This window comes from Camelus ferus, chromosome 34 (genome assembly GCF_009834535.1).
Source record: "Camelus ferus isolate YT-003-E chromosome 34, BCGSAC_Cfer_1.0, whole genome shotgun sequence".
NCBI classification, from domain to species: Eukaryota; Metazoa; Chordata; class Mammalia; order Artiodactyla; family Camelidae; genus Camelus; species Camelus ferus.
Genome location: NC_045729.1, coordinates 20319125 through 20344385, shown reverse-complemented (window position 1 = coordinate 20344385; position 25261 = coordinate 20319125). Strand labels below are relative to the sequence as shown.

Genomic DNA, 25261 nt, shown 5'->3' with positions numbered 1-25261 from the left:
GGCCTCTCGGCGTCGGGGCCTGGAAGTGCGGGCAGGGCTCGCTCATCCTGGCCCCAGATGCTGCTTCCAGACAAACCCCAAAGGAACCAGATCTGTCGCTCAAGAAACCTCCCCCCCACCCCCACCCCTGCCTTCTGCCACCCCCGGCTGGCTTCCCTGGTCTCCCTCTCTTGGCAGAGTGGAGCCTGTGCTGGTGGGGAGGGGGACGTGGCTGCGGGTTTCCCTCCCGGCTGACTCCCCCGCCATCTCCACGTGCTCCGTCTGCCCCCCTCCCCCAAGCCCATGGAGTTACCTAAGCTGCCGGGTGTCAATCTGAATCAGACCAGGCGATGCCCAACGCACCCTGACAGCCAGGTGCAGCGTCCCACCACCCACCCCAGACAGCGCACAGCGCAGCTCAGGGAGAGGACAGAGGGCTCCCTGGGAGTGAGCGGGGAGGTCCAGACTCCCGGTCAGACTACCTGGGTCCTGCGGTGTCCTGCTCCAGCCTGGGGGGCCGAGCCAGCATGGCCGCTGCATACCACCCACCCCTAAGCTGAGTGCACCAGCCCCAAGGCTTCCTGACCCCTCTGTAGGGAGAGGGGGTGTGCAGCTGGGGGACCCCAGCCCCGGCCTGGCTCCCCACCCCCACCGGGCCTGGGCGGGCCGGGGGCCTCAGGGAAGGGCGGGAGGAAGGGCTGCGCACCGCCTTGCCCTGGTCCGCTCCCAGCCACGCCCCTCCCAGAGGCTCCATCACGGCCAGAGGGACTCGGGTCCAGCTGGGGGGGGGCTTCTCTGCACCCCTGTCCAAGGACAGCCTCCTGAAGGCCATTACCCCAAGCTGAGGGTGTCCTGTAGAGAGGTCAGCACCCCAAGGGCCGTGCCCGCGCCTCAGACGCCAGTCCTCCAGCCTGCCACCCCCCCCCCGCTGGGCCCTCTGGGCCAGCCCGTCCGCAGCACCCGAGGTCCCGGGGCTGTCTGTGCCGAGCTGGGCGTGCAGGCAGCACAGGGCTCTTGGCTGGTGCTCCCCTTGCTGCAGGGACCGGTTTCTATGCCGCCGGGCCGACATCTGGCACTGGCACTGCCGCCCCCCGCCCTTCCCCGGCAAAATCCCAGCTCCCGTCCCCAGCACCGGGAGAGCAGAGTTCGCCGTGTCCTGTGGCTGCCCAGATGTCCAGTCCTGAGCGCTGCCCCGGCCCTGGCAGTCACCCCCGGGCAGGAAGCAACAGCAGTTGCCCATGCAGGTGGAGAACCCAGTGAAGATGGGCCCGGTCCCCGAGCCCCCGCTCCCAGCGCCCCCCCGCCGAGCGCAGAGCACTCACCTTCATCCAAACAAGCTCCTAGAATCCAGTCGCTCTGCGCCGTCCAGTGAGCCCCTCCCGGGACTCCTGGAGAAAGCAGGCAGCGCCGTGAGCAGAGCGTGGCGGGCGGCACTGAGTCCCTGATCGCCTGCCCCCCGAGCAGGACCTGGCACGCAGCGTACCGGCGGCAGCGAGAGGAACGCCTGCGGCCGCCTCCGCCAAGGGGACGGGGCTGCTGGGTCAATGACACACTGGGGAGGAGAGGGAGGGACGAGGGAGCCGCAGAGAGGGGAAGGCGGGGAGGGGGAGTGCGTGTGCGGAGCAGAGAGCAGGGGAGTGACAGCGGGGGAACATCCTGATGACAGCGACAGGCACACACACAGGCGCGCACACAGGGAGGCGGGCGCACACGGCTGCGCACACACCGGAGCCGCTCTCCTGCTTCTGGGGGGAAGCACCCCTGAACTCGGGGTGGGGGAGTTGTTTACCAGGTCCCTGTGTCTGCCGTCCCCACCTCCGAAAGCTCCCCCTGCCCCTGGCTGCCGCCCTCCTCTGCTCTCTCCCTCCCCTTCCCTGTGGGGACAGAGGCCCTGGGAAACTGGGTCTGAGTCCTGTTCAGAGATGGGGTGGAGTGTCTGCCACCCCTTCTGTACCAGGGGAGAGCTGAACCCTGCCCTTGCCAAAGGGGGACTTATTCCAGACAGGGTACCCGGAAGGGCCCTGGGGGCCCATCTGCCTGGCAGTTCTCTGGAAGCCCCCCACCATCGCACAGAGCCAGTGTCACATGGTCACGCAAAGGTCACCGAGCCTCAGTGACCTAGACCAGGGCTGCTGGGGAGGGGAACGCAGGGTCTGCGCTGGGGCCTGTGGGCGGAGGGCCCTGGGTGAGCAGACGCAGCCACTCCTCCCTGGGCCGGCTTGTCCGCTCTCGTCTGGATGGGTAGCCGCGGAGGGGAGAGACAGGTGTGGAGAGTGGGGAGGCCTCCTTACCAGCCAATCAGGACGAAGGAGCTGGAGAGATCAATATTCCAAGGGGAGGCCAGTGTTTATCTGAAGGAGAGGAAGCCAGGGACCAAGCGAGGGGAGGCGCGCCGGAGCTGGGCCCTGGGCGGCCTTGCCGGCACCTCTTCGCGCCTGCCCGGAGCGGGCTCGGGGCTGGTCTGCGGGGGGTGCCCCAGTGCCCCTCTTCCACGTTGCCTGCTTCCCGAGGGGTCTGCCTCTGTCGTCAGCACCAGGGGTGGGCTGGGAAGCGCCGCTGACTCGGGGCATCCCGCCTTCTCCTTCCGTCTGCTCCGCCAGGCACGCAGCGCCGCAGGGGCCTGGGGGAGAGTGTCTCCACCTCCCGTGATTCCCCGCCTCCCGCCCAGCACCCAGGTCACCCGCAGCCCTCCTGCCGCCAAACACAAGGCCTCTCCCCCAGCTGCAGGAAGGGTGCCTTCCCTGTGCCGGGAGCCCTCTCCTCGCCCGGGGGGCTCCCACTCCGTAAAAGCGCAACCAGCAGGCGGGGCCTGTGCACGCTGCGTCTGGCCAGTGCGCAGCGGGGCGTCTTCTCTGACCCCGGCCACCCTGTGGCTCTGACCACAGAGGACGTGTGGCAGCTTTCTGCGGGTGGTTCGCACCCTTCCCCACAGTGGGGACTCCTCCTCCCTTGGCCGAGTGGGGAGCGGGCCCAGAGGCTGGACGGCTGCTCACTGACCGGCCAGTAGCCGGTTGGTGGCTCCAGCCTGGGCTGCCCTGTAAGGAGGAGGCAGGCTGGCTGGGGTCTCTGGCGCCCTGAGCAGCAGCCTGCCTTCCCCAGCTCGTGCCCCAGAGACGGGCCGCTGCTTCCCCGCAGCCCTCCACCCAGGTCAGCCCAGTCTGCGGCTGGGTGTCGAGGACAAAGCCCACAGGAGAATTGCTGGGGGAGGACAGAGCATCCGACTCCGTGGGCTCAGCCCCCGCAGGGAGGGAGGGCGTCTGTGTGCGCAGGCTGTTCTGTCTTGCCGTCTGTGACGACGACGAAGCGGCCCAGTGACAGCCAGGACGTGAGCACAGAGGTGCATCTTGATAAGCCGGCGGCCGCCGTGGCCCTATCAGGGCGCTTTGTTAGCTTGTCTGCCAGCCCAGCAGACCTTGAAGAAAAGCTGCTTTGCAGGAAGCAGGCAGAGGGAAGGCAGGAGGCGGCCCAGGGAGGGGGGACAGGCTAGGGCAGGAGGAGGGGGTCTGGTGGCTTCTCCTCCTGTCAGGTCCACTGGGGACTCAGGTCAGGCCCTAACACAAGGACCCACCAAGCCCGGGCATGGGGGACAGCAGCCTGGAGGGACAGAAGGCCTCGCCTGCCTGACATGACTCTGTCTTCACCATGAGCTCTGTCCTGTCTGCAAACCCAGTCCCAAGGGTTGTTCGCTCCTGCACACAGCAGGCTTCCAGGAGGTGCCGGAGCCAGTGGAATGGGGACCAGGGGCGCCCTGGGGTTCTCCCAGGAGAGGTCTGGGGTGGAAAAGCACAATCTGGGTTGCGAGGCAGGAGGCAGGCGTTGAACAGAACGATTTGAAATTATCTAAGCCCCGAGGCACAGCCACCGGGGAGGGCAGGCGCAGTGATTGGCAAGGATTCCCGGGTGCTCCCCTGCCTCCCCCGTTCCATTCCTCCACTCTGTTCCATTCCGTGCTGTCAGCGTCTAACTGTTCTTGCTGGAGAAAGTTCTTCTTTGTGTCTCACTTGAATCAATTGTTTTTAGGGGGGGGGTCCCCTCCTGCGTCTTCAGGGGCACCAGAGCACAGCCAGCGCTCGACGGTCCAGCCCGGCCTCTGCAGGAGGGCAGGCCTCCACGTGGGGGAAGAGCTGCGCTTGGGCCACAGCCCGAAGCTCAGGGCACTGGCTTCCCAGTCAAGTGGCTGACTCAGTGGAAGCCACAAGTATTTATGTATTTAGCTCAGAAAGTATTTATTGAGCCCTGCTGCATGCTAGGTGCCATTCTGGGTGCTGGGATCCGAACTCAGCCCCGTCTGCTGTAAGCCCCCATTCTAAGGGGCAAGACAGACCCTACACGAGAATAAAATGAATGAGTCTTGCTGCTTAGGAAACAAGGAGACAGGTGACGGAGAGGATGGAGGCCCAGGGGGAGACCTGGCTGTCCGGGGAGGTCGGTCTCCGCTCCGGGAGGCCGTGGCTGGGCTGAGATCTGATCATGAGAAAGCCGCCACGGAACGTTCTAGGGGAGAGCACTCCAGGGAGCGAGGACAGCTGGTGCAAGGGCCCTGGGGTGGGAACAGCAGTGTGTTTGAGGGAGAAACCAGAGAGACGGGGGGGGGGGGAGGCCTCCCGTGGGGTCTTGGAGGACAGATTGCAAAGGAGTTTAGATCTTGTTCTAAGAGCAGCGGGAGGGAGAGACGCGGTTTGATCTTCAGGGAGATCGCTCTTGTGTGGTGAACGATCCGCTTGGGGGTGGGGGGTGGGTCTGTGGCAGTAACGCAAGTGACAGAGGTGTTGGCTTGGCCCCAGGGGTAGCGGTGGGGGTGGAGGGAGTGGAGAGTCGCAGCGGAACTTGGGTGGGGTGCGGGAAAATGATGACGGGTGAAGATGTGTCCCCCCCGGGTTGAGGGGGTCTCTGGAGGGTCAGGTTTGGGGAGGAAAACCCAGTTAGGTCTGAACACGTGAAGTGTGAAATGCCTACAGGTGACCCAGGTGGGATGTCAGTCCGATGGCCTAAGTCCCACAAGGACCCGCCTTGCCTGGAGCAGCTGGTGGCCCCGCAGTGAGGTGGAGCCTGGCTTGGGAACATCCGCTTGGGGCCTCGCCGTTTCCATTTCTCCCCAAGAACCTTACAAACCTGTCTCATCTGGGAAGAGTTAACCCCGCCCCCCCAGGACTCCTTGGGTTAGAATCAGAATTTCTTCCAGCTCAGAAGTGCCGACTCCAGGAGCCGTGGTGCTGGGCCGGTGCGTGGAGGGCAGAGTCTGCTCTAGAAGGAGCCTGAGAGCTGGGCCGAGGGCCAAGGGTAGGGTGACCAGAGAGTCGCACATTCCAAGCCCCTGTGGGCCCCCCACCCCGACAGTTGTTAGACGGTTCCTCCTCTTTTGTGCAGCCTTTTTCTGCAGATGAGAGAAATCTGTGTAAGTTCCGCTGGAGGGTGGTCTTCACAGGAAGCACACGGGGAGGGGAGCGCCGAGGGGCCTCCTGCGGCCTTGGAGAGAAGTGGGGGAGGGGAGGTGCCCCTCCCCCTGCACACGCCTCACAGGCCGCACCAGGGCCTGTTGTCATCGTCCTGAAGGGAGAAGTGGGCCTGCCTGTCCCCTTCCTGCCGCTCCTTTCACCCGCCTCTGACCCTGGAAGCCGCAAAGCCCCCTGGAGCTCAGGGGTTCCCGGCATCCCGGGGCCAGCCCAGGCCGGCCAGCCCCAGCCCCAGAGCTGCCGGGAGGCGCCAGGCGTCCTCACCCATGAGCTCAGGGCAGCTCCGGGACTGCGCTGTCCGAGGGCGGCCAGCAGTATTTACATCTTGATTAATTAAAAGTAAATTTTAAAATCAAGCCCAGCCTCATTTCAAGGACTCAGTAGCAACACGGGGCTCAAGGCTGCTGCGCGGGGCAGGTCAGAGCCGCCCGTCTGCTCCGAAGGTCCAGCCAGACAGGGACGCCTGACGCCTGTGCTGACGGCCGGGCCGGGAACGCAGCGCCCCCGGCGGCCCAGCCCCGCTGAACGAGAAACCCTGGGGCCGGGTCTTCAACAAGCTTCAGACGACTGGTGCACACTGACTCCGAGGACCAGGGCCCCCGTGGTTCTGGAGACGTCTCCCGCACGCTCTCACTCGCGCCTCGGCAGCCTCTCGCTCGTCTGCCTCGCAGGTGTGGGTGTCCTCGAGGCCGCTCTCAGCTGTGCGAGCCCGGGGCCGTGCTCTGGCCCCTTGACCCTTCCCTGGTCTCCCTCTTTTTCCCTCAGATTTCCCTAGGATTATTCCATGTGCCCGGCTGGACCCCAGGCTGCGCCCCGGGAAGTCGGAGTGATTGTGCTGGGGCGTCGGGCTGGCCGTAGGGTGTCCCGCAGATGAGGGGACCAGAGCCCTGATGGGGGCCTGGCCCGGGCCTGTCGGCCCCTTCCCCGCGGGGCCTCGGGGGCTGGAGGCAGGCCCAGAGGAGAATCAGGTGCGTTAGAGACAACGAGGGGGTGGGGCTGCTTCTGTATTTAGGGGCCAGGTGTGGGCGAGGTTTCCTCGCTGTGAAGCGCAGTGAGACTGGGGCTGGTCTGCGTGTGCAGGACGCAGGCTCTCCGACCTGGGGTGCCTGGCTCTCAGCACCCTTTCGGTATTACTGTCCCAGACGGTAGGAAGCCGGCCCTGTTTCTTTGTTCTGCTGCTTTCACTGTCACCTGGCTTGCTTTCTGTTCTCAGCCCCAGATTTTCTTAGCATCTGAGCTCCGGCTTGCTTTCTCCAAGCCTGTTGGGGCCCAGGGAGGCATGGCGGCATCCGAGCGCGGCTCTCAGGGCTGGGGGTGTCTCCGGTTTCCTGGAGCCTCCGTGCGAGCCTGGTCAACCTGGTCCCCACCTGCAGCGGGGAAGGTGCCTCCTTACCGTGTGGGGACCCCGCGCAGGGACCGGGAGGAGAGTTTGCTGTGTGAGGCCTGAAACTTTGGAAGCCCCACCACCACCACCACCACCACGGCCCTGAATTCCAGCCTCAGCCCACAGTCTGGTTATGTGACCTTGAACAACAGGCCGGTCTCTGCGGGAAAGGGGAGAACGGTCTTCCCAGTGGACGCTGGGCTCGCTGACCTCATCTTGTCCTGGGCACTTTCTGGAGACAGAGCCATGGGTACCCCCCCACCGCCAGGAACCTCAGTTCACAAGCTGCCCGGTGCCGCCTCCCCCCCCCACACACCTGCTGATGCGCCTCTGATTGAATCTCTAACGGTTTCTCTCACCGTCTCTTCCCCCTCCACGACCAACCCCTCCCCGAAACACGCGCGTGGCCTTGCCCTCCCCTCTCCCGCTTCCTGCAGCCGTGGGCGTCCAGCTGAGGGTGGAGTTCCTGCAGCGCGCGTTCTGGGCGGCCACGCGGCAGGTGCGTATGAAGCCGGGCGGGGTCCCCAACATCTCCGCCTGAAGAGGGCTGGCACCTTCAGACCCACTTCTCCAGCTGCCCGGCTTTCCGCCCCCTCCTGGGCCCTGGTCGGCTCCCTCCTCGCCCCTGCCATCCTCGCTCCAGGGCTCCCACTGCCCAGACCCTGGCAAAGCTCCGGGCCGGGCCTGCCGCTCACTCCACCTCTGCTGCCCTCGCAGCCCCGCTGGGCAGAGGAAGGCGCATCCTCCCCGCGGCCCCTGTCCCTCCACCACAGTCCAAGCCTTGACCATCGTCCCCCCGGGCATCCTGCTCTCCCCCCTCCCTTCCTGCTGCTCCTGCAGAGCCCTCGGCCTCCAGGGTGTCCTCACTGTGCCCCACCGGCTGCTCCAGCCCCGTGCTTTCCCCACAGCACTAAGTCTCACCACGAGTGTGGTCGGGTAGGGGGACCGGGAGGGAGAGGAGGGCACACCAGCCCAGACCTCAGTTCAGCCACCACGTCATCAGGACGACCAAGAACAGGAGCCCCACTCGGCTTCCAGCCATGTGGCCGACCTCTGCCGTCGCCCAGGCTGCAGGCCTGGCTTCCCTGGAGGATGCTGGGCTGTGTGCTCTGGCTGAGGTCACTAGCAAGGTCCTGCCTGCATCTCTGCCCTGACCCTCCAGCGCACAGCCCTTGAGCACATGCACGCCACACACGACAGGTGCATGCTCTGCGTGCCCACACGTCACACCACACACCCTGTGCACACACCGTGCACACACCACAGGTGTACTGCGTAACCCCCCCGCCCCCCTCAACGATGCACAACCTGCTGCCCTCTCTTCCTCCAGTGTGGCGCTGCGGAGGGGCCGTGCCTGGAGAGCTGCCAGGACAGTGTAAGATCCTCCCCGGCAGGAAGCGGGGCAGCGGGCTGGGGCCCCACCGCGTCCCCCACAGGCAGCCTCCTTCCTTCCCTGCGGGCTGGGCTCCACACAGGGCGCCCTCTAGACGGGCAGCCGGGCGTGGACGGGGCACTGTGGTGGGGCCTGGCCTTGACCCCCCAACCCGGGCACCTCTGCAGGACCTGGACTGCTTCGTCGTGGACAACAACGGCTTCATCCTGATCTCGGAGAGGCCCCAGGAGGTGAGGGGGACGGGGGTGGGTCGCCCAGGGCCTCAACAGTCAGAGGAAGGCTGGAGGCAGCCCCGGCCCAGAGCCAGTCAGAGTAAGAGGCCTGACGAAAACGGAGTCTCTTCCTGAAGCCAGAGCCAGCCCCGCGTGGCCACAGAGTCCGGGCTTTGAGACTCAGGTGCCCGGAGGGGACGTTGGTCTGTTTTGTCTCCTTCCACAGCTGGCAGAGACCAGCCCGCACCTTGAGGCCTGGGTTGTCTGTCTGCAGCCTGGGGGGGGCCTCCCCTGGAGCCCTGAGCCCCTTCCGCCCACCGCAGACCCGCCCTTGCCTCCCGTCCTCAGGCCGCTGTAACGAGGTCTGTGAGCCGAGGCAGCTTGTGGACCACAGGGATGGGCATCTCACTGTCCTGGAGGCCAGTGGGCCGAGACCCAGGCGCAGGCAGCTGGGGGCCCGCTGGGCCCTCCTGTCGCGGAAGGGACAGGGAGCCCCTTGGTCCCTTTACTGAGGCACCAGTCCTGTGGCCTGGACTCTGCTTCCGTGGCCTCATCACCTCCCAGAGGAGGGGCAGGTTCCAGCATGTGAACTCGGGGACTCAGGCCACAGCGCTGACCCCTGCTACCTCTGTGGGGCCGGGGGCCGGGCCTTCCTGCTGTGTGCGCTCTCCCTGACTGGACTCCCTTGTGGAAACCGAGGGAGCAGAGGTCCAGAGATGCTCCCAACGCACAGCCTGGCCGCGCACCCAGGCCTCCGTGGGAGGCAGCGTCTCCCCGGCCCACAAGGAGAAGGTACAACCACAGCTTTGTGTTTGCGGAGCCCGGAGGCAGGCCCTGTGTTTACGTAGCCGGAATCACAGCTTTGAAAAGGAGCCTGTTCAACCCTCAAGTGCCTCCTTGGATGAGCCAGGAGCGTGAGGCACGTGGCCCGGCGAGCTTTGCCGCGGATCAGACACGTGGATTGGTTGCCTGGGCCTCTGTTTTCCCCTCAGACTAAGGGCCTGGGCACCCAGGTGTGGGCTGAGGCTGAGGTCGGGGCTCTAGGCGGGCAGCAGGGCGGGAACCTGGCGTCGGGGGAGGGCAGCCGGGAGCGGGCAGCAGTGCTGGGGGCCTGGGGCGGGGTTCGGTGCCCGTGCGGGGGCTGTCCAGGCAGTGGGGGTGAAGGCAAGGTGGGCTTGCCTGCTTCCTCTGGGTGGGTGTCATGAAATATTAATCTCTTTTCCCCAATCGTTTGAAAATAAGTACTCTTGGCTGGAGGACTGGCGTTGAGTAGGTGAGCCGGCTCGGCCGTGGGCCCAGCGCTGACCCTGCCGGGAGGGGCCGCCCCAGGAGGGCCAGGCAGGCGCCCCAATGTCAGGCCGCGCCCACCCCCGCCCAGGCCCCTGGGTAACCCCTGGGCCCCCCCGACCACACCTGTCTGTGGTCTGAGCCCTGACGTCCCTGGGCGCAGCTGGCTGATTCCTGGTAGCAAAGTAACTGGGAGCGTGTTTTTCAAAAAGTCGTTTTATGCTTCGCGCACTCACCCTGGTTTCCTCAACTGTTACTGTCTTGTTACATTTTATGTGGTTTTAAAAGTCGTCTCACATCCTTTGTTAAACAGGGCGTGAGTGAAATGACATTTGATTTTCACAGTCAGGCTGGGACCTGGTGGAGCCCCCACGTGTCCTGTCGCCCTCGCCCGCAGCACAGCCCGCCGCGCCCTCCCCACCCACCTCGAGGCCCAGCAGACGCGGGCCCCCCACCACCTCTGGTGACGTTATTGGTCCCACTTTGCAGCAGAGAAAGAAACAGGCCCTGCGAGTTGAGGTTATTAACCGGAAAGCTCACGGCTGTGGGAGAGCCAGGCTTTGAACCTAGAAATGCAAGATCAGTGGCTGGGGGAGGGGAGGTCCTGGAAGAGGCCTCCTGGGGGGGAAGCCAAGCTTCTGTTGGGGTGGACTCCGGCGCCGCGCGTGTAGGGTGGGGCTGGTGGCCCGGCTGGGGTGCGGCCGGCTGCGTCAGGCAGACCCTTGATGCTCGTGTGAGGCCTGGACTGCAGGCCAGCGCAGGACGGAGAGGGTGCCGGGCACGGACACTGCAGCCGCCGTCCAGCCGTCCTGCTTTTAACTCATTCGTTCCACGGCAGTTACCTGCTTCATAACCAATCACCCCAAAATGGAGTGCTCAAACCCCAAGACCCGTCATGTCACGGCCTCCGTGGTAAGGAGATGGGGCGCCGGGCTCGGGGTCTCACGACGTCGGGGGCCTGAGCCGCGAAGGGGCCTCCTCCACTCGCCCAAGGGGGTGTCGGCCAGGTCTCACTGCCCTGTGGGCTTCCCCGTGGCAGCTCCCTCACCTGGGTGTGAGCAGTGTGAGGTCACGGTCCCCTGGGACTGGCTCTCAGGTGACACCACTGCTTCAACCACGTCCTGTCTGCTAGAAGCAGGTTGCGGGGTCCAGCCTCCACTCAGGGGCACCGGCTTACAAAGAGGGTGAGGACAGGAGGCCGGGCTGCTGTGACCTGCCCAGACTCGTCCCATCGCAAACTCCCCTCCCCAGACACACCCGAGGGCTGTGGCCTGGCCCCTCCCACCCCGTTCCTCCCCCTTCATCCCTGGCCTCCAGGTGTGGTCGGGGGACCAGCATCTGGAGGCTGGATGGAAATGCGAGTTCTCGGGCCCCACCCCAGGCCAAGAGGTGTGAGGTGGGCCCACCGTGTGTGCTGCAAGCCCTCCCTGGTGCCCCGGCGGTGGTGATGAAGTCAGGGACCACGTCGAGGCCTCTGCCGGCGGCTGCTGGTCTGACTGCCCTTCCCCACCTGGGCTCATGGGCTGTGGGGGGGCAGATAGTGTCTGCCACGTGGTCTGTCCTGGAGGTCATGCTGTAGAAGGGGCGGCCCTCTCCAGTGTCCAGGAGCTCGTGCCTCCCCAGAGTCAGGTGTCTGGACAGCTGGGTGTTGGCGAAGAAGCCTGAAGTCAGGTCGGAGCTGGGGGGCAGGCTTGCAAGGACGCCCTCTCCCAGGGCGAAGGCTCAGATGCTCCTCTCCCCCTGGTCCGTCCACTCACGGTCCTTCAGCAAATATGCAGACGATCGCCGTGAACTAGTCAGTCACTGCGTGGTCTACAGGGAGCCAGGAGGTGGACGTCTGCACGCCAGGGTCTCGCTGTCTGGTAACGCGCATGCACGCACACGCACACACACACACACACGCACGCACGCGCGCACACACACACACACACACACACACACACGGTGTACACGACAAATCAAGTCTCACCTTCTCGCCAGCGATTCACGGGGAGCGTTCAAGGGAATTCTGTACCTTTTAAAGAAACACAAATTCCGACGGCAACACCGAGATTGATTTCACAGCAACTTGGAGTTGAAAGGCGCGGAGAGCCAGCGGCAGGAACCGTCCGGGAGAGGGAGCCCGAGGGCCGCAGCCCAGGCGCCTGTGGGGGAGACCCAAACCCAGGCGAAGCCTGGCGCTGGGGGCCGGGCCCTCATCCGCGGTCCCCGCTCTCGCCCTCGCAGATGGGAAGATTCCTGGGGGAGGTGGACGGCGCCCTTGTGACGCAGCTGCTCGGCATGGGGGTGTTCAGCCAGTAAGTGGGCAGCCCCCCCCGGGCTGAGTACACCCAGAAGAGGCAGGATCGGATGCTCAGGGGTCCAGGCCAACCTTGGATCCTGACCTCAGACCCACAGTGAGCCCCAAAGGGCTCCAAAAGTGCGGCCCGGAACTTCCCTGGGGTGGGAGGGAGGCTGAGGTCATGTGACCCCTTAAAGGGAAACTGGAGTTGCTCTTTTTTGGCCATTTCTGCACCTGGACTGCTGGTCACATGGCCTCACAGAGCTGGGTGAACGAGACCCTGTGCAGAGTCCCCCGGGGAGGGCAGGCTGTGGGGAGCGGGTCTGGCCTCCAAGCCCCGTGTCTGGTTTCAGAGTGACCATGTATGACTACCAGGCCATGTGCAGGCCCGCGAGTCACCACCACAGCGCCTCCCAGCCCCTGGTCAGCGTGAGTGTCGCCCCAGACCGTCCCCACCAACACAAGCCCTCGGTCCCTGTTCTCACGCTGGGCTCGCTCTGTCCTCTCCCCCCACGTCCGCACTTGGCCGGCTCCCACCCCAGGGGCCTGGTCTTGGGAGCTTTGGGACAGTTTCTCTGGCAGGGAAAGCAGGCTGTGACCCCTTTCTGGCTTCGCCACCTCATCCCCTGGTCCACAGGTATCAGCAACCCCAGAGACATCACCCAGTGTGGTGACGGGCGTGGTCTGCCCCGCAGTGGGAATCTGATGCCTCTGCTGCTGGAAAGGGGTCCCCGGGAGCCCAGGCCTGGGGTTAACACTGTGTCCCCTCCCCTGCCAGCCCCTCTCTGCCCTCCTGACCGCTGCCAGGTGGCTGGTGAATGAGCTGCTGCTGTGAGTGAGCCGCTAGGGACCTCATGCGGGGCTGGCTTATGAGGGAGCCCTTTGAGGGGAGCTGCCCGAGGTCCCTGCGACCCGGGAGGAGGAGGGCGAGGTCCTTGGGTGGAACTGGCCGGGCGTGCGGGTGCACCCTCCCTACACGTGATGATGCGGGGGGGCCTCTCTGCTCACCAGGGCCTCCAGCAGCAACAGGGGTATCCTGAGGGAGGGGCGGGCAGCGTGGGTTCCAGCTGCTCTGTGCCCAGTGCAGGGGGCGGGGGGGGGGGGGCGGCCAGCTGGTCTCTGAGCTCCGTTTTATCTGACAGGTTCCTGCTGGAGTGGAGCGCCTGGGGCTCCCGGCGGGCAGACAGCGGAGCCGAGGGTGAGTGCCTACCCTGTGGGGGGGGGATGGGGGATCTGGGGGGCCCACTGCTCACATCCACCCTGTCGGCCTTCTCTCATCACCTTTCCCTCGCCTCTGACACCACGCCATCGGGGGCATGTCTGCCCTCTGACATCTTGTGTGACATCGTCCGCCCCTGTGACATCATCTTGTGTGATATTGTTCACCCCACGTCATCCTGACCCCGTGTGACATCACAACCCCATGCCATCCTGACCCCGTGTGACATCACGCCCACCCCGTGCCCGGCCGTGGGTCCTGGGCAGCCAAGACCGTCTTCCATCACGGTAAGGAGGGTGGCGGGGCAGCCCCGGGGGTGGGCCGGCAGCTGTCCCAGGAGTGCATCCCAGGAGGCGAGCTTGCTCCTGACTCAGAAGGCCCCTCCCAGCTTAAAGCTCGTTCCCAGGGGGTGGGCACTTCACCCAGATCTCGTCCCACACAAGTGCAGTCCTTGCTCTCCTTGGGTGAGGGCCCTCAAGGCCTGAGGAGGACAGGGTGATGAGGTCCAGAGGCCGTGGCCCCCAGGTCTCCTTAAGGAGCAGGAGAAGGTGGGCCTCCAGCTCAGGTGCCCACCGTGCCCCCCAGGTGCTCAGTCAGGGGCAGCAGGCGGAGGCCCCGTGACCTGGAGGCTGAGGCCAGGGTCCTCCAAAGACCTGACACAAATTGAAAAAACGTCCTCCCTGCCAGCAGCTGGGACGCTGGGGGAAACCGACCCCCTCCGCCCTGGACTCCCCCCACCTCCCACGGGCTCCCGCGCTCCACAGCTGCCTGGCTGTGGCCCGGCCCAGCGTTTCTGCTCCCCCGCCCCCAAGTCCTGACTCTGACCAGGGAGCCATGTGCCTGTGGACCGGGCCGCTTCACTCAGGCATAGTGACTGCACTGCCCGAGGGGCCCTCCCCAACGCACGGCCCTGCCGCCTCCCCGCAGCCCACAAGCACAAGAAGCAGGACGTGCTGCAGCCGTGTGACACCGCCTACCCCGTGTTCGTGCACCAGACGGCCATCCAGGAGGCCAACGGCATCGTCGAGTGCGGGGCCTGCCAGAAGTGAGTGGGGGCGGGCGGGGTCCGCATGGGGAGGGCGGGGAGAGGGGGGTCCACACGGGGCGGGGTGGGGAGAGGGGGGTCCACATGGGGAGGGCCAGCTCCAGGGCCTTGGTCCCAGGGAGGAGTTGCAGGCTGAGGCCGAGGCTGGGAAGCGGGGATAGGGTCGGTGTGATGTCTGGGGGGTGGGAACAGGGGTCCGGAGGCAGAGGCAGACTTGAGAAAGGAGAGTCACTCCCTCAGAAGTCTGTCCTTGCAGAGGGATGGGAGGGCCCGAGGTTTTTCCAGGTGCTGCTAGGACACCTGACACCTCCCAGGGGAGGACTCTGGTCCCTCTGCTCTGCCAGGGAGGCCAGGAGGCCTGGCTGAAAGCTCTGTCCTGTGGACTCCCACTCTGACCTCAGGCTGCCCCACACTGGGAGGTCCTGGACCCGGAGGAAATGGCCTCCTCCAGGCTGTCCCCTGGGCTAGCGTGCCACCCCCCAGGGTGTCCCAGAGACCCCAGATGGCAAGCAAACTAGCTGATGGTGTAACACCTAAGACTTTGGTATCAGAGCCCGGCTCTGTCTGGCGCTGGTGTCTCCCCCACCACTCGGGTCTCACTTGTACACTCGCCTCGGAGGCTGGGAGCGCAGGTAAGAAATGGTGTCAGGAGAGCCAAGACCTTAGAGTAGACAGGCTGGAGGTGAGACATGGTTCCGCTGCTTCCCAGCTGTGCGACCTCAGGCACGCGGCTCCCCCTCTTCCAGCCTCCGTTTTCCCTTCTGCAAAATGGGGGTGATAGCCACCTCAGACGGTGTGGTGAAGGTTAAATCTATACACGTGTGTGTACACGTGTTCTGCATGTGTGCGTGCATGCGTGTTGTATGTGTGCGTGTGCGCCAAGTCCTCCACCCTGTAGGCAATACTGGGCAGTGGCTGTCCCCTAGCACACCAGGCGGTGTGACCGCTCGGGCTCCCACCCGGCCCTCCCTCCCGGACAGCATGCAGGCCTGCGGTGCCACCTTGTGGCCAAGCCTAGCTCTGCGCCTCCCCGGGCCTGCCCTCCCCGTGCCTGCCCAGAGCGGGGGTGGCCGCCTTGCTCGGAGGCTCCTGATTCATGCTTGTTGCCCCTGCATGTGTCAATAGCAACTCCTTTCACTCTCAAAACTGTCCCCTGTCCCAGATATTGGGGCTTCCTCATCTCCGGTCGGCTAGGAGAGCAGCTGTGCAGCTGCAAAGGCTTGTGGGTAAAGTAAGCCCAGCGGCTGCCCCGGGCCGACCTGGCCCCCAGCTCCACGCCGCACGTGCCCTTCCTGCCAGCCCGGTGCCAGGCTGCACGGAGGGTGTCCACCTCCCGCCGCTCTTCGCTGCAGGGCGTTCGTGCTGCAGCAGATTCCCCGCAGCAACCTCCTCCTCCTGGTGACGGACCCCACCTGCGCCTGCAGCGTCTTCCCACCCGTCTTGCAGGAGGCCACGGAAGTCAAATATATCCTCCCAGCCTCGGGGACACAGGGGCACAGGAGGGCAGAGGGGTGGGACATGTCGCCGAGGGGCCAGCCTCCCTTGCCACCAACTCCCCGCCCTCCCCACCAAGCAGGGTGGTCATCTGCTCCCCGATCCGCCTGGGCCCTGGCGCTGCCTCCTGCCCAGAAGCCGCTTAGCGAGGCAGCCGGTCCCACCAGGGGTCAGGTCTTCAGACCGGGTCCCCCAGAGCCTCCGGAATCGGTTCCATCATCAAGTGTGTTCACCGTAACAGTGAACTCTGCACATAACGCCTCTGTCAAGTGTGAGAGGATGCGCTCCCAGAAGCTCCGCCGGCGCCCGGATACCTGCCACGCCTTCCATCCAGAGGTGGGGGCCGGGGTGGCTTCCACCCCCAGACCCTCAGCCCTGAGCCTGTGCCCTTCAGGCGTGAGTGTGACTGCACATGGATGGGTGCAGGTGTCCGGGGCACCTCCGTGGGTGACTCCGTGGTGTCATCCACCCGTGTGCACTCACGTTGGGCTCCGTGCCATTCATGCAGTGAGTCGGCAGGACCCGAGGGTGCTTGTATAAGAGGAGCCACGTCCCCCGGGGTCCGGGCCCTCGGGGAGTTAACATGCAGCTTCCCCACTGTCCTCACTGCACCTGGGTCCGAGCAAGGAAGAAACCGCCACACGCGTGATACTGCTGGTGGCCAGCCCTACGTACCCACCGCGTAGCTGGGTGCTGCCTCCGTGATGCGTCCTCGCTGGACGCAGCTGCCACACTTCACATTCATGCGAGATGCTCTGAGTCCAGAGCTTCCCGGAAGTCTTGCTAAGACAAGCCCCCACAGCCACTCCAGGGCTGCAGGCCCGCGGACGAGGCTCGAGCCCAGCTCCGGGGCTGAGTGGCCTCTACGCTCCCCTGGACAGCAGGGATCTGAGGTTGCAGGGTTTCCTCCACCTGTGGGAACGCCCCTCTCTCCCAGGTCTTGGCCCCTGTGTGTCCCAGAGACCCCCTCCCTACTGTCCTCCTCCTCCCTGGGGCGGTCACCTCATCTGGAATGTCCTGGGTTCGCAGGAGAATGCCCAGGACTGCGGTGGCACCTCGGACATCTCGGCCTCGCCCTCCCTGCTCCTGCTGCCTCTGTGTGCCTGGCTGCTGCCTCCCCGGCTGCTGCGGTGACATCTGCCCTGTCTGACCCGTTGTGCCAAGGTGGTCCTTTCAGAGACATTCTAAAGAGTCAGCGGGTGTGGGCTCCAGCTCTCGGCAGTTGGGTTCTCGCCGGTCATTGCTCATCCCAGTCTTGGGCTGATGGTCCCTGCCTCCTGGGGATTGCTGGACAGAACTGGACATCACTTCCCAGAGACCTTCCAGGGTGTCTGGTCCATCACCCCAAGTCTCGGTGGGCATCCTGCCCTTTGTCCTACCTCCTCTTTGGGAGCCTGGCATGAACAAAAAGGTTTAGTTGCATCCATTTTGCACTTAATCTCCAGAAGTCCAGGCCTGGCCGAAGGAAGCAGCAGCTGTTTCTAATGAATCTGGTTCATTAGAGTAGACCTGAGTAGACTCCAGGACTTAAAGGTTCTGAGAAGGAGCAGCAGAGTGAAGCCACCAGCAGAAAGGGCAGGAGGGGAGCAATGTGCCCACTGGAAGCCGTTTCCCCAGAGGGAGGTGTGCGGCGTGGGGGCAGCTCAGTCTCCTAGCTGCAGCTCAGAAAAGGGTGTGTGTGTGTGTGTGTTGAGAAAGAGAGGTAGAAAAGGCAGGGTCTTTTGTATTAAACTGGTTGCATATGATGTCCACAAACTGTTGCTATTAAAAAAAAAAATTGAAAAACATCTTTGCAAAGTCCTAACCTAAGGGAATGTTGCATCGTAGAAAGCCCGTAGGGTGAGATGCAGACTGCGTTCGATTGGAAGAGGGTGCGGTTTCAGGGGAGGCAGTGGGAGCAGCTGCAGCCCCGCAGCAAGGCCCCGGGAGGGAGCAGGCAGGCCTTCGGGGCTCCTGAGGGCTGGCTCCAGACCCCTCCCCTGGAGGCCCAGGCCCCACGGTGGGGTTGGGGGGAGGTGCCTTCTGGCTGTTCGTCTGCAGGAGAGACCACCTGACTCTTCCCTGGGGCCACTGGGAAGGGAGCTGCGCCCGGCACTCCTCCCCCAGGGTCTCGGCCGGCCGCAGCGCCCTCTACCCGACCCCGCAGACCTGGCTCCTGAGAGGCTGCAGCCTCGGGGCAGAGCAACGTGAGAAGCAGAACTGCAGAAACGCTTGGTGGCCTCTGAGCTCTGCGTTGAGCTAACCTCCCAGGAGGAGGTCCAGCCCGGCCCCACGAGGGGCGTGGCCAGCACAAGGCCTCGGGGGGCCTCCCCACCTCCTTAGAACACGTCGTGATCTTTGTCACGAGCCTTCCGTGTCCAGGTCACGGTTACTTTCATTGGTTTCCTGTCTGTGAGGAACCCCGTTCACAGCTGAACCCAAGCCTCAGGGAGAAGAGCAGGCCCGGAGCCCACTGGGCCAGTGGAGGGGGCGGGATGACGCCGGCAGGAGCTCAGTGTGACGTGGAGACGGCAGGCACGTTGCGAAGCCGCCTGGAGCAGGTGCGCTGTCAGCCCCGTGGCACAGACCAGGAGACCAAAGCGTGGCGTTAAACTGGCTCCTGGTGGGTGGATGAGCATCGTGAGGTTTGAAGGTGACGCTCATGTCGCAAGCCTACAGCTGCCCAGCTGCAAGCCGCAGGCATGACCACACTGCCGTCTGTCCCAGCGCCCATCCTCTGGAGGAGGGGACGGAGGAGCCCGTTTGGATGCCAGACAACAGGCAGAGGTCACAGGGCCCCCCGGCACCGGGAGCCTTTCTCCCGCCCCCTGGCTGTGGCCGCTGCCCTGCCCCTCGCTGCTGGGCCCACGCCACCCCGCGCTTCTGGGGCGTCATTGTCCAGATGGCGACTGCTGGTCTCCTTGGGACAGCAGCCCAGTCCCCCACCCAACCAGGGAGCGCGTCTCCAACTTCTCAACTGTCATGGCCCCGTAACTGGACCACCACTTGGAAAGTGCCGAGGCAGCCCCCAGCCTCTCCCGGCTCCTCTGCCCCATCTCTGTGGGGCCGGGAGGGGGCTGAGGCTGGACTCCCTCTCAGAGCCAGGGAGGGAGGCAGCTTCTGGTGAACTGCTCTCACCTGGGAGAACAGGGCGTGCTGGGCTTTGCCTTCGGAGTCAGGACCGGCTCCCTCTTCCTACTTCGGGGGAAAGACAGCAGGTGGCAGCCTGGCCCCAGCGGGAGAGCCGTGACCTTGACTGCAGAGACGCAGTGGAGTCAAGGGGGCCAGAGTCCTGAAGCCCCTTCTGTAAATGCTGTCGCCTTCGGACGACCGAGAACACCCGGCACAGGACAGAGGACTGCTGAGCCCGCTGCCTGGCCACCTGGGTGTTTTAGCAGCAGCACCGTCAGGTAGACGTCCACGTGGGGCTGTGGTTCCGAGGGCAGGGGGTAGAGGTGGGGAGGGAGGGAGGGAGCAGAGCCGGGGGCTGGGCAGGTCTGAGGAAGGTGACCTGCCAGCCACAGCATCTCCCTGAAGGAGGCTGAGGGTGTTTTCTGGTGGCGGGGGGCTGGGTCACGAGTGCCCCTCGCCCGCATCCCCTGCCCCTGGCAGGCCTGGGCACTGTCCCCTGGCCAGAGCAGCGGGGGTGGCCGGCGGGTGGCAGTGAGGGGCTCGCCTTCCCCTCACCTCGCTGGCAGGACCCGGTGGTGTGGGTGGCCTGCGCTCCGACTGGGCAGGACGTGCTGGGGACCACAAATTCTTCTCGGGATTCCAGAGCCAGGCCCGGGTTCAAACTCGCCCTTGTCTGCTTCCCTCTGAACATCCAAGGACATCCCGTGAGAAGGGGGCACAGAGACCCACCTGGCAGAGACCAGGGAAACCACGGAAGGCGAGCCGGGGCCCATCCCCAGGTAACACGCAAAGCCCACAGTTGTGTGTAAAATGAGAGAGCTACAAGTCGGTAGTTTCCCTGCAAAAACTAGGTCACCTGTGGCAAAGGCTGGGGCTGCCTCCTCTTCACTTACATGGAAGGGTCCACACCCCTCCCACAACCTTCCAGTCAGTACGCAGAGCCCACCCAATCTGAGTCTTTGTCTCAAGGATGCAGTGCAGCGCAGGGCGCCCACCTCCCGGGCTGTCTCCTCCCCTAGGAAACAGCAGTGGGAGCACAGGTCCAACCCTGGGGCGCCCGCCGCAGGGCCCGAGGCAGCGGGAGCCTGGACGTGCCCCCGTGTGGCCAGCTGTGACTTCTGTGGCCCTCAGCGCTGCCCCTTACAGCTGCACCCCCCTCCCCGTTCTACACCTGGGACCCTGGTTACGATGCGAGCAGGAAGCTGGGGGCAGGTGAGGTGGGCGTGAGCACTGACTTAACTGCCCATCTTCATGCGTTCTCCTGCCAGCCATTAAAACTCATCAGGAAGGTTAAACAGAAGCGCAAAGTAGACAAATGGTTAAGACTACCTTGCTAGACGATCTTACCAATCAAAAGTGTCAGAACACACTTTCAACTAAGAGTACACGAGAGACCTTTCAACAACCTGGCAGCCCGGAGCCCCCACCCCCACCCCAAGGGGCCTCAGATAGCTGGTTCAATATAGAAACAAGCCCAGTGCCCAGAGCGCGCGCTCTGGGAGCAACTCCCCAGGTCTTCCCCTGTCAGTCCGTCCACGGAGAGCTTTTACAGAGCGGTCTCCACACTCAGACTGGATGTTTCCAAGCATCGCTTAAGCTTCAGTGTCTACATTAAAGCTGGAGCGAGGAAAGCTGAAGCAGGACAGAAACACACACAGGCTCGTGTTCCACTGGGGTCTTTTTATTAGAAGTTGAGAACACAGCAGGCGGGAACGCCCACGGCGCGTGGGACCGTCACACAAACGCCTTCCTGGAACCCCAACCTTCAGTGATCCCCAAAATGTGCTTTGTGGCTTTAACAATTTATAAAGGGGGAGGGGGAATACTGAAAAGGCCACTCCTCAAGGGTGAAGGGAGGCAGCTGCAGAGGTCCTAACCAGCCGAGGGCCCAGGAAGAAAATTAACTCTGCAGAGCAAGCTGCTGAGAGTAAGGCATCCAGGCGCCGGCCTGGGGGTCCTCAGCGGGCACGGCGGGCAGGCGGCACGGACACACAGTGCGTGCACTCCCCGGGGGAGCCGGTCACTGGTTACGTCTCGGGGTTAATTCCATTTTTCTAAGGGTTTGTGCTGTGTTGAACCAGGTCAGCTCCTGCTCTGGGGTGTGGGGCGACTGGCTTGGCAGCGGCACGGGCGTCAGAGGGCGGCCTCGTCATGTACCCTGTGTCCCAGACTGAGACTCAAGAGCGAGCCTGGCTTCTTTCTGATGTGTGCTGCTGCGCCCGCGGAACGTCCTTCCACGCGGCCACCGTCCTGCTGGACCGTTTCCCGCAAAGGGTTGAAGTAATACTGTTCTCTCTCCCGGGCAGGGCACCAGCTCGCCCACGAAGCCTCTCACTGGGCCCACCCAGCACCCAGGGCGGTGACCGTCTTCAGGGCTAAACATGCTGGACCTCCTCCCAAGTTCTACAACGGGTTCTTTCTTCCTGGCTCCCAGCTTTTGATGGAACTTGGAAGGGGCTAGAAAGGAGAAATACCGCCCAGGAAAACCCCACACCGAACCATCAGACCCTTCTCGTGTCCCCAAACAGCCATCTGAGGACGCCGCCCGCCACACTCAGGGCCTCAGTGCTTCTGTCTCGCACCCACCACCCCGGGCTGTGGCTCGGTCGCCCGGAGTCGTGGCTGAGTGAGTGACCTGATCGGGCGATTCTGGCGGTCCACCTGCGAACGGTCAGAGTTCCGTGAACCAGGGCCTCCCCTGCCACTCTGACCTCTTAACAGGATGCCTCTGCACCTCGAGCAGCCTTTTTTTCTTACTTCAATCAGCTCCTAAGAGACGCACCTGCACCTTCACGGGTCCTACCAGACTCCCAGGCAGTAACAGCATCTCCTCTTAAAACTTCCCACAACGTCAAGGGGTGAAAAGGGATCTGGGAGTGCTGGCGACTCCCGGGTGGGTGCTGGGCTCGTTTCTAAGGGTGGGGTGCCGAGGCACCGGCTGTCACCCAGGTTCTTCCTGCCCGCGTGAGTGAGTCGGGAAGCGCCTGGACCTGTCATAACCCCTCCTGTGGCTGGCTCCCTGCCGGGAACCATGATGCCAAGGAAAGGTCCATTTTTATTTCCAGGAGGCACAAGGGGAGTTGGGCAGTGACGTGAACAAAGGGAAGCAGAGAGGGTTCTAGGGTTCCACAGCAAAGATACGGAAAGCCGTCGCCCCCGCCCGCCCCCTGCAACCAGCAAAGTCACCACAAAGTTGAAGAGGATGGCAGGAGGGAACGAGGTGGGCCCATGCCGACAGCCCCACACTCCTTTCTCCGCTGGCCCCAACACCCTCTGCCGGCACGAGTGAGTTTCCTAAGCAGGTGGCTCTGCTCCTCAGAAAGGGCCACAGAGTAGAAAGCAGGCCAGGCTCTCTGACACCAGCGCCAGGGCCCGGACCTAGCACAGCCCACCAGCCTTCACAGGGCGAGCGGCCCCGTGAGCGCCGGGCTGCGCGCCCTGCCCAACCCGGGCCCAAGGCCTGCCGGCCTTCGGAAGGCACCTTGGTGCACGAGGTGTACATTCTGGGGCTGTCACCTGATCACCTTACAGTCACTTGTGCAAAATGGGAACAGTGTGTGGTACTTGCATGTTACATTCTATACAAAAATCCTCCCTCCCTCCCCTACCCCTATGTCTTAGACATTTATATAAATTTTTATTTAAACAGTAAGTTAGAAATCTTATTTACATTAATTTCTTAGTTCCCCCAAAAGAACGTCTAAAATCACAGTCCCACCCCTTAACAGAATATAAATGTTCACCGAAACTGGTCTGTATCATTGTCTGAAGGTGGGAGGGGAGAACGGACCTCCAGCCACGCCGTCCACAAAGAGCAGGCTGCGACTCCGAAGCCAGCGAGCCCGGTCCAGCAGCGCCCTGGAGCGGCAGGCCCCAAGAACAAGTCAGGGCTGGGCCATCTCTCCTCTTCTCCACCCTGTGAGGGATTTATTTTTGTTTTCTCTTCCCAGTCGCGGCCCACGTGGAGCCCTGGGGCGTCCCAAAGCCCACGAGGCAGCTGAGTTGGGGGCTCCTCTGGCTCTGGCACCAAAGGCCGGTGAGGGAGACCTCCAGGCGCCGCCGGCACTGGTTCAGGGTCACAGTCCCTGGCCACTGGCAGGTGTCACAGTGCGTCCTCATCACTGCAGCCTCCGCCAATCATGAAACGGAACTCCTGGAGGTTTGAGACACCGTGGAAGTGAACGAAAGCGCCAGCAACCACGAAGATATGAAACAGCTGATGAGAGTGAAACTGGAGGGAAAAAGGGGGGGTGAGGACACAGACATTACTAAAGGTCGGCTGAAGACTCCAGGCGGTTCATGCTGAGCAGGGGGCACGAGCGGATGTGATGGAGCTCAAACTCGAGGAACCCACAGATCATGGAACATCTGTTAGGCATATCCCATACTGCTGTCCCCTCAGAAACCATGCTGTGGCCGGAAGCCTGAGACATGCGCACGTGCACACGGGATGCTGGAGGACCCAGCGGAGCGGGGCTGGCGCAACCCACAGCCCGGAACCCCAAGGACCCATGATGCCTGCAGGGGTGACAGACACAGGGTGTCTCCTCTCGGCCGTCGTGGACCAGAGCACTAGGACCATCCACGTCACAGACATGCCGCTCTCCTAGCGGGGAGCAGAGGGGTCCCCAGGATGGCTGGAGGGTCAAGACATCAGGCAGCTAGTTTCCTTCGCTCCAAGGCGCAGCGTTCCATAAACAAGACACGCCGTCAGGAGAGCAGGAGAGCAGGGCCTCGGCTTCCTCCTCGAGTCGGAGGCCGGCCGACACACATGGCTAACAGGGGTGTGTGTGGTGCTTCTGAACCGACTCGTTCTGCTGAGCACCAGGGCTCAGTGCACCCAACGGCTCTTCAGCCCTCCCCTTACAGCCTCCAAATGGCAAAGCACAGTGGCCGAACCACTCAGGGCAAGACTGACTTTAAGAGTGTGGACGAGAGGGACCCACAGTCACGTCCCAAGAGAGGCTTCCTTGGAGAACAGAGGGGATTTATTTTCCCAAAAAGGGGGGGGGGGGGGTGTGTGAGAGAAATTTCTCCTCATCAATGTCAAAATTGATGAGGCAATCTCAGAAGATAAATGGGACTGTCTGCAGTTTCAAAGATGGCCTGAGTGTTCTCTTTACTTCAAGTAGCCAGACTAATCAGCTTCATCTGTAAGCAGCAGTAACTCTGAGGACCGGAGTCCAGGACAGGCCCCGTCGCGAAACCACACTGCACGTGTCCAGCCGTCTGCAGGTACAGGACGTCTGTGTCCTGGTCCTGAGGATTATCCTCCCTGCCTCACCGTGAGCCACCATCTAGCTCTCCCACCAAACACAGGGAGAAGTCTCTCATTATAAATCACTGAATTTCGGTGTTAAAAATCTGCTGCCTTCAGCTCCTCCACGAGGAAGCCCAGACAGAAGGACTAGCTGTGTGAGCACAGGACAGGGGCCCAGACTCTGAAATTCCACTCCTGCCACCACCAGCTGGGACGTGGGCCCTGCATCTGCCCGAGAATGGGAAACCCCAAGAGCGGCGGTTTAGATGACCCGTGCACGGTGCCCCCTCAGACTGCCAGGCACTGGTGAGGTCAGTCACTACTGCACTGAGCGGCTGGAGACACACTCAGGAGGAGGAGGGAGGCTGGGATACAGATCGCGTGATGTTGAGTCTAAACATTTTCGATGGTTTCACCTTCCAGTCTGCCAGTGACCCACTAAGAGAAGGCCAGACGCACAGGAAGCGCCCGACCACACTCACCCAGATGTCACACTTGCCAGGAAAGAAGCGCTCGGGGATGCGGGCAGCGTACAGGGCTGCCCCTGTGATGTACAGGCCGGCCATGAGCATCAGCCAGCCGATCTGCCCGATGGTAGCGGCTTTCAGGGCCCCCTCTGCGATGACGTAGTGCAAGGTAGGGATGACTCCACTCAGGCCCAGGCCCAGAAACACTCCTGCGGATCATTAGAGAAGCGCGCAGTGAAGACGCAGAAGAGAGAGGAGGGACCGCAGCCCCGCACCAGTGCCTGGGAACTCAGTATACTGCAACAGCAGCTTCCTGTCTGGGAGGACAAAGACGGTTCCGGCTCTGGGGTTCTGCCCTGCAGACAGTACAGCGAGGCCCTAAGAGACCTGGTGACAAACGCACAGCGCCTCCTGCTGAGAAAGGCTGTCTCACAGGGCAGCGGTCTGCACCGGGGCGGGGTCTGGAGTCACGTGGCTGAGCCTTTAGGAATCAGCTCTAGGAGTCTGCTCCAGTCACCCCTAAGTGCTGCTTCCTCCGACAACGAACATGGAAAAGGGCTCCGAATGCAATCCTCTCCTTGACACCACTGACATCTGGGGGTGGGAGGATGGGAAGTGCTTCTGGAAGTTCCTATGGCCTGCAGAGAGGGGCCTGGGCGTGGGTTTCCCACCTCCC

The 25261-nt window shown here is 63.5% G+C and overlaps 2 protein-coding genes across 9 annotated transcripts in view; one reads left to right on the top strand and one right to left on the bottom strand.

Moving 5' to 3' along the window:
- CACNA2D4 (calcium voltage-gated channel auxiliary subunit alpha2delta 4) overlaps positions 1 to 17014 on the top strand; it is an 82447-nt gene extending 65433 nt beyond the window's left edge. Inside the window, 12 exon segments of the mRNA XM_032473498.1 lie at positions 7254 to 7315; positions 8147 to 8191; positions 8377 to 8439; positions 11935 to 12005; positions 12343 to 12418; positions 12768 to 12820; positions 13132 to 13187; positions 13475 to 13495; positions 14136 to 14253; positions 15606 to 15718; positions 16001 to 16083; positions 16777 to 17014. Coding sequence (XP_032329389.1) covers positions 7254 to 7315; positions 8147 to 8191; positions 8377 to 8439; positions 11935 to 12005; positions 12343 to 12418; positions 12768 to 12820; positions 13132 to 13187; positions 13475 to 13495; positions 14136 to 14253; positions 15606 to 15718; positions 16001 to 16083; positions 16777 to 16881 — 866 coding nt within the window. The 3' untranslated portion in view covers positions 16882 to 17014.
- Positions 17015 to 20518: 3504 nt separating this feature from the next.
- ADIPOR2 (adiponectin receptor 2) overlaps positions 20519 to 25261 on the bottom strand; it is a 42701-nt gene continuing 37958 nt past the window's right edge. For all 8 annotated transcript variants that reach the window (XM_032473485.1, XM_032473491.1, XM_032473492.1 and 5 more), the window contains 2 exons: positions 24601 to 24794; positions 20519 to 23089 (listed from right to left, as the gene is read on the bottom strand). In XM_032473485.1, coding sequence (XP_032329376.1) covers positions 22961 to 23089; positions 24601 to 24794 — 323 coding nt within the window. In that variant the 3' untranslated portion in view covers positions 20519 to 22960. The remainder of the gene's footprint in view (positions 23090 to 24600; positions 24795 to 25261) is intronic.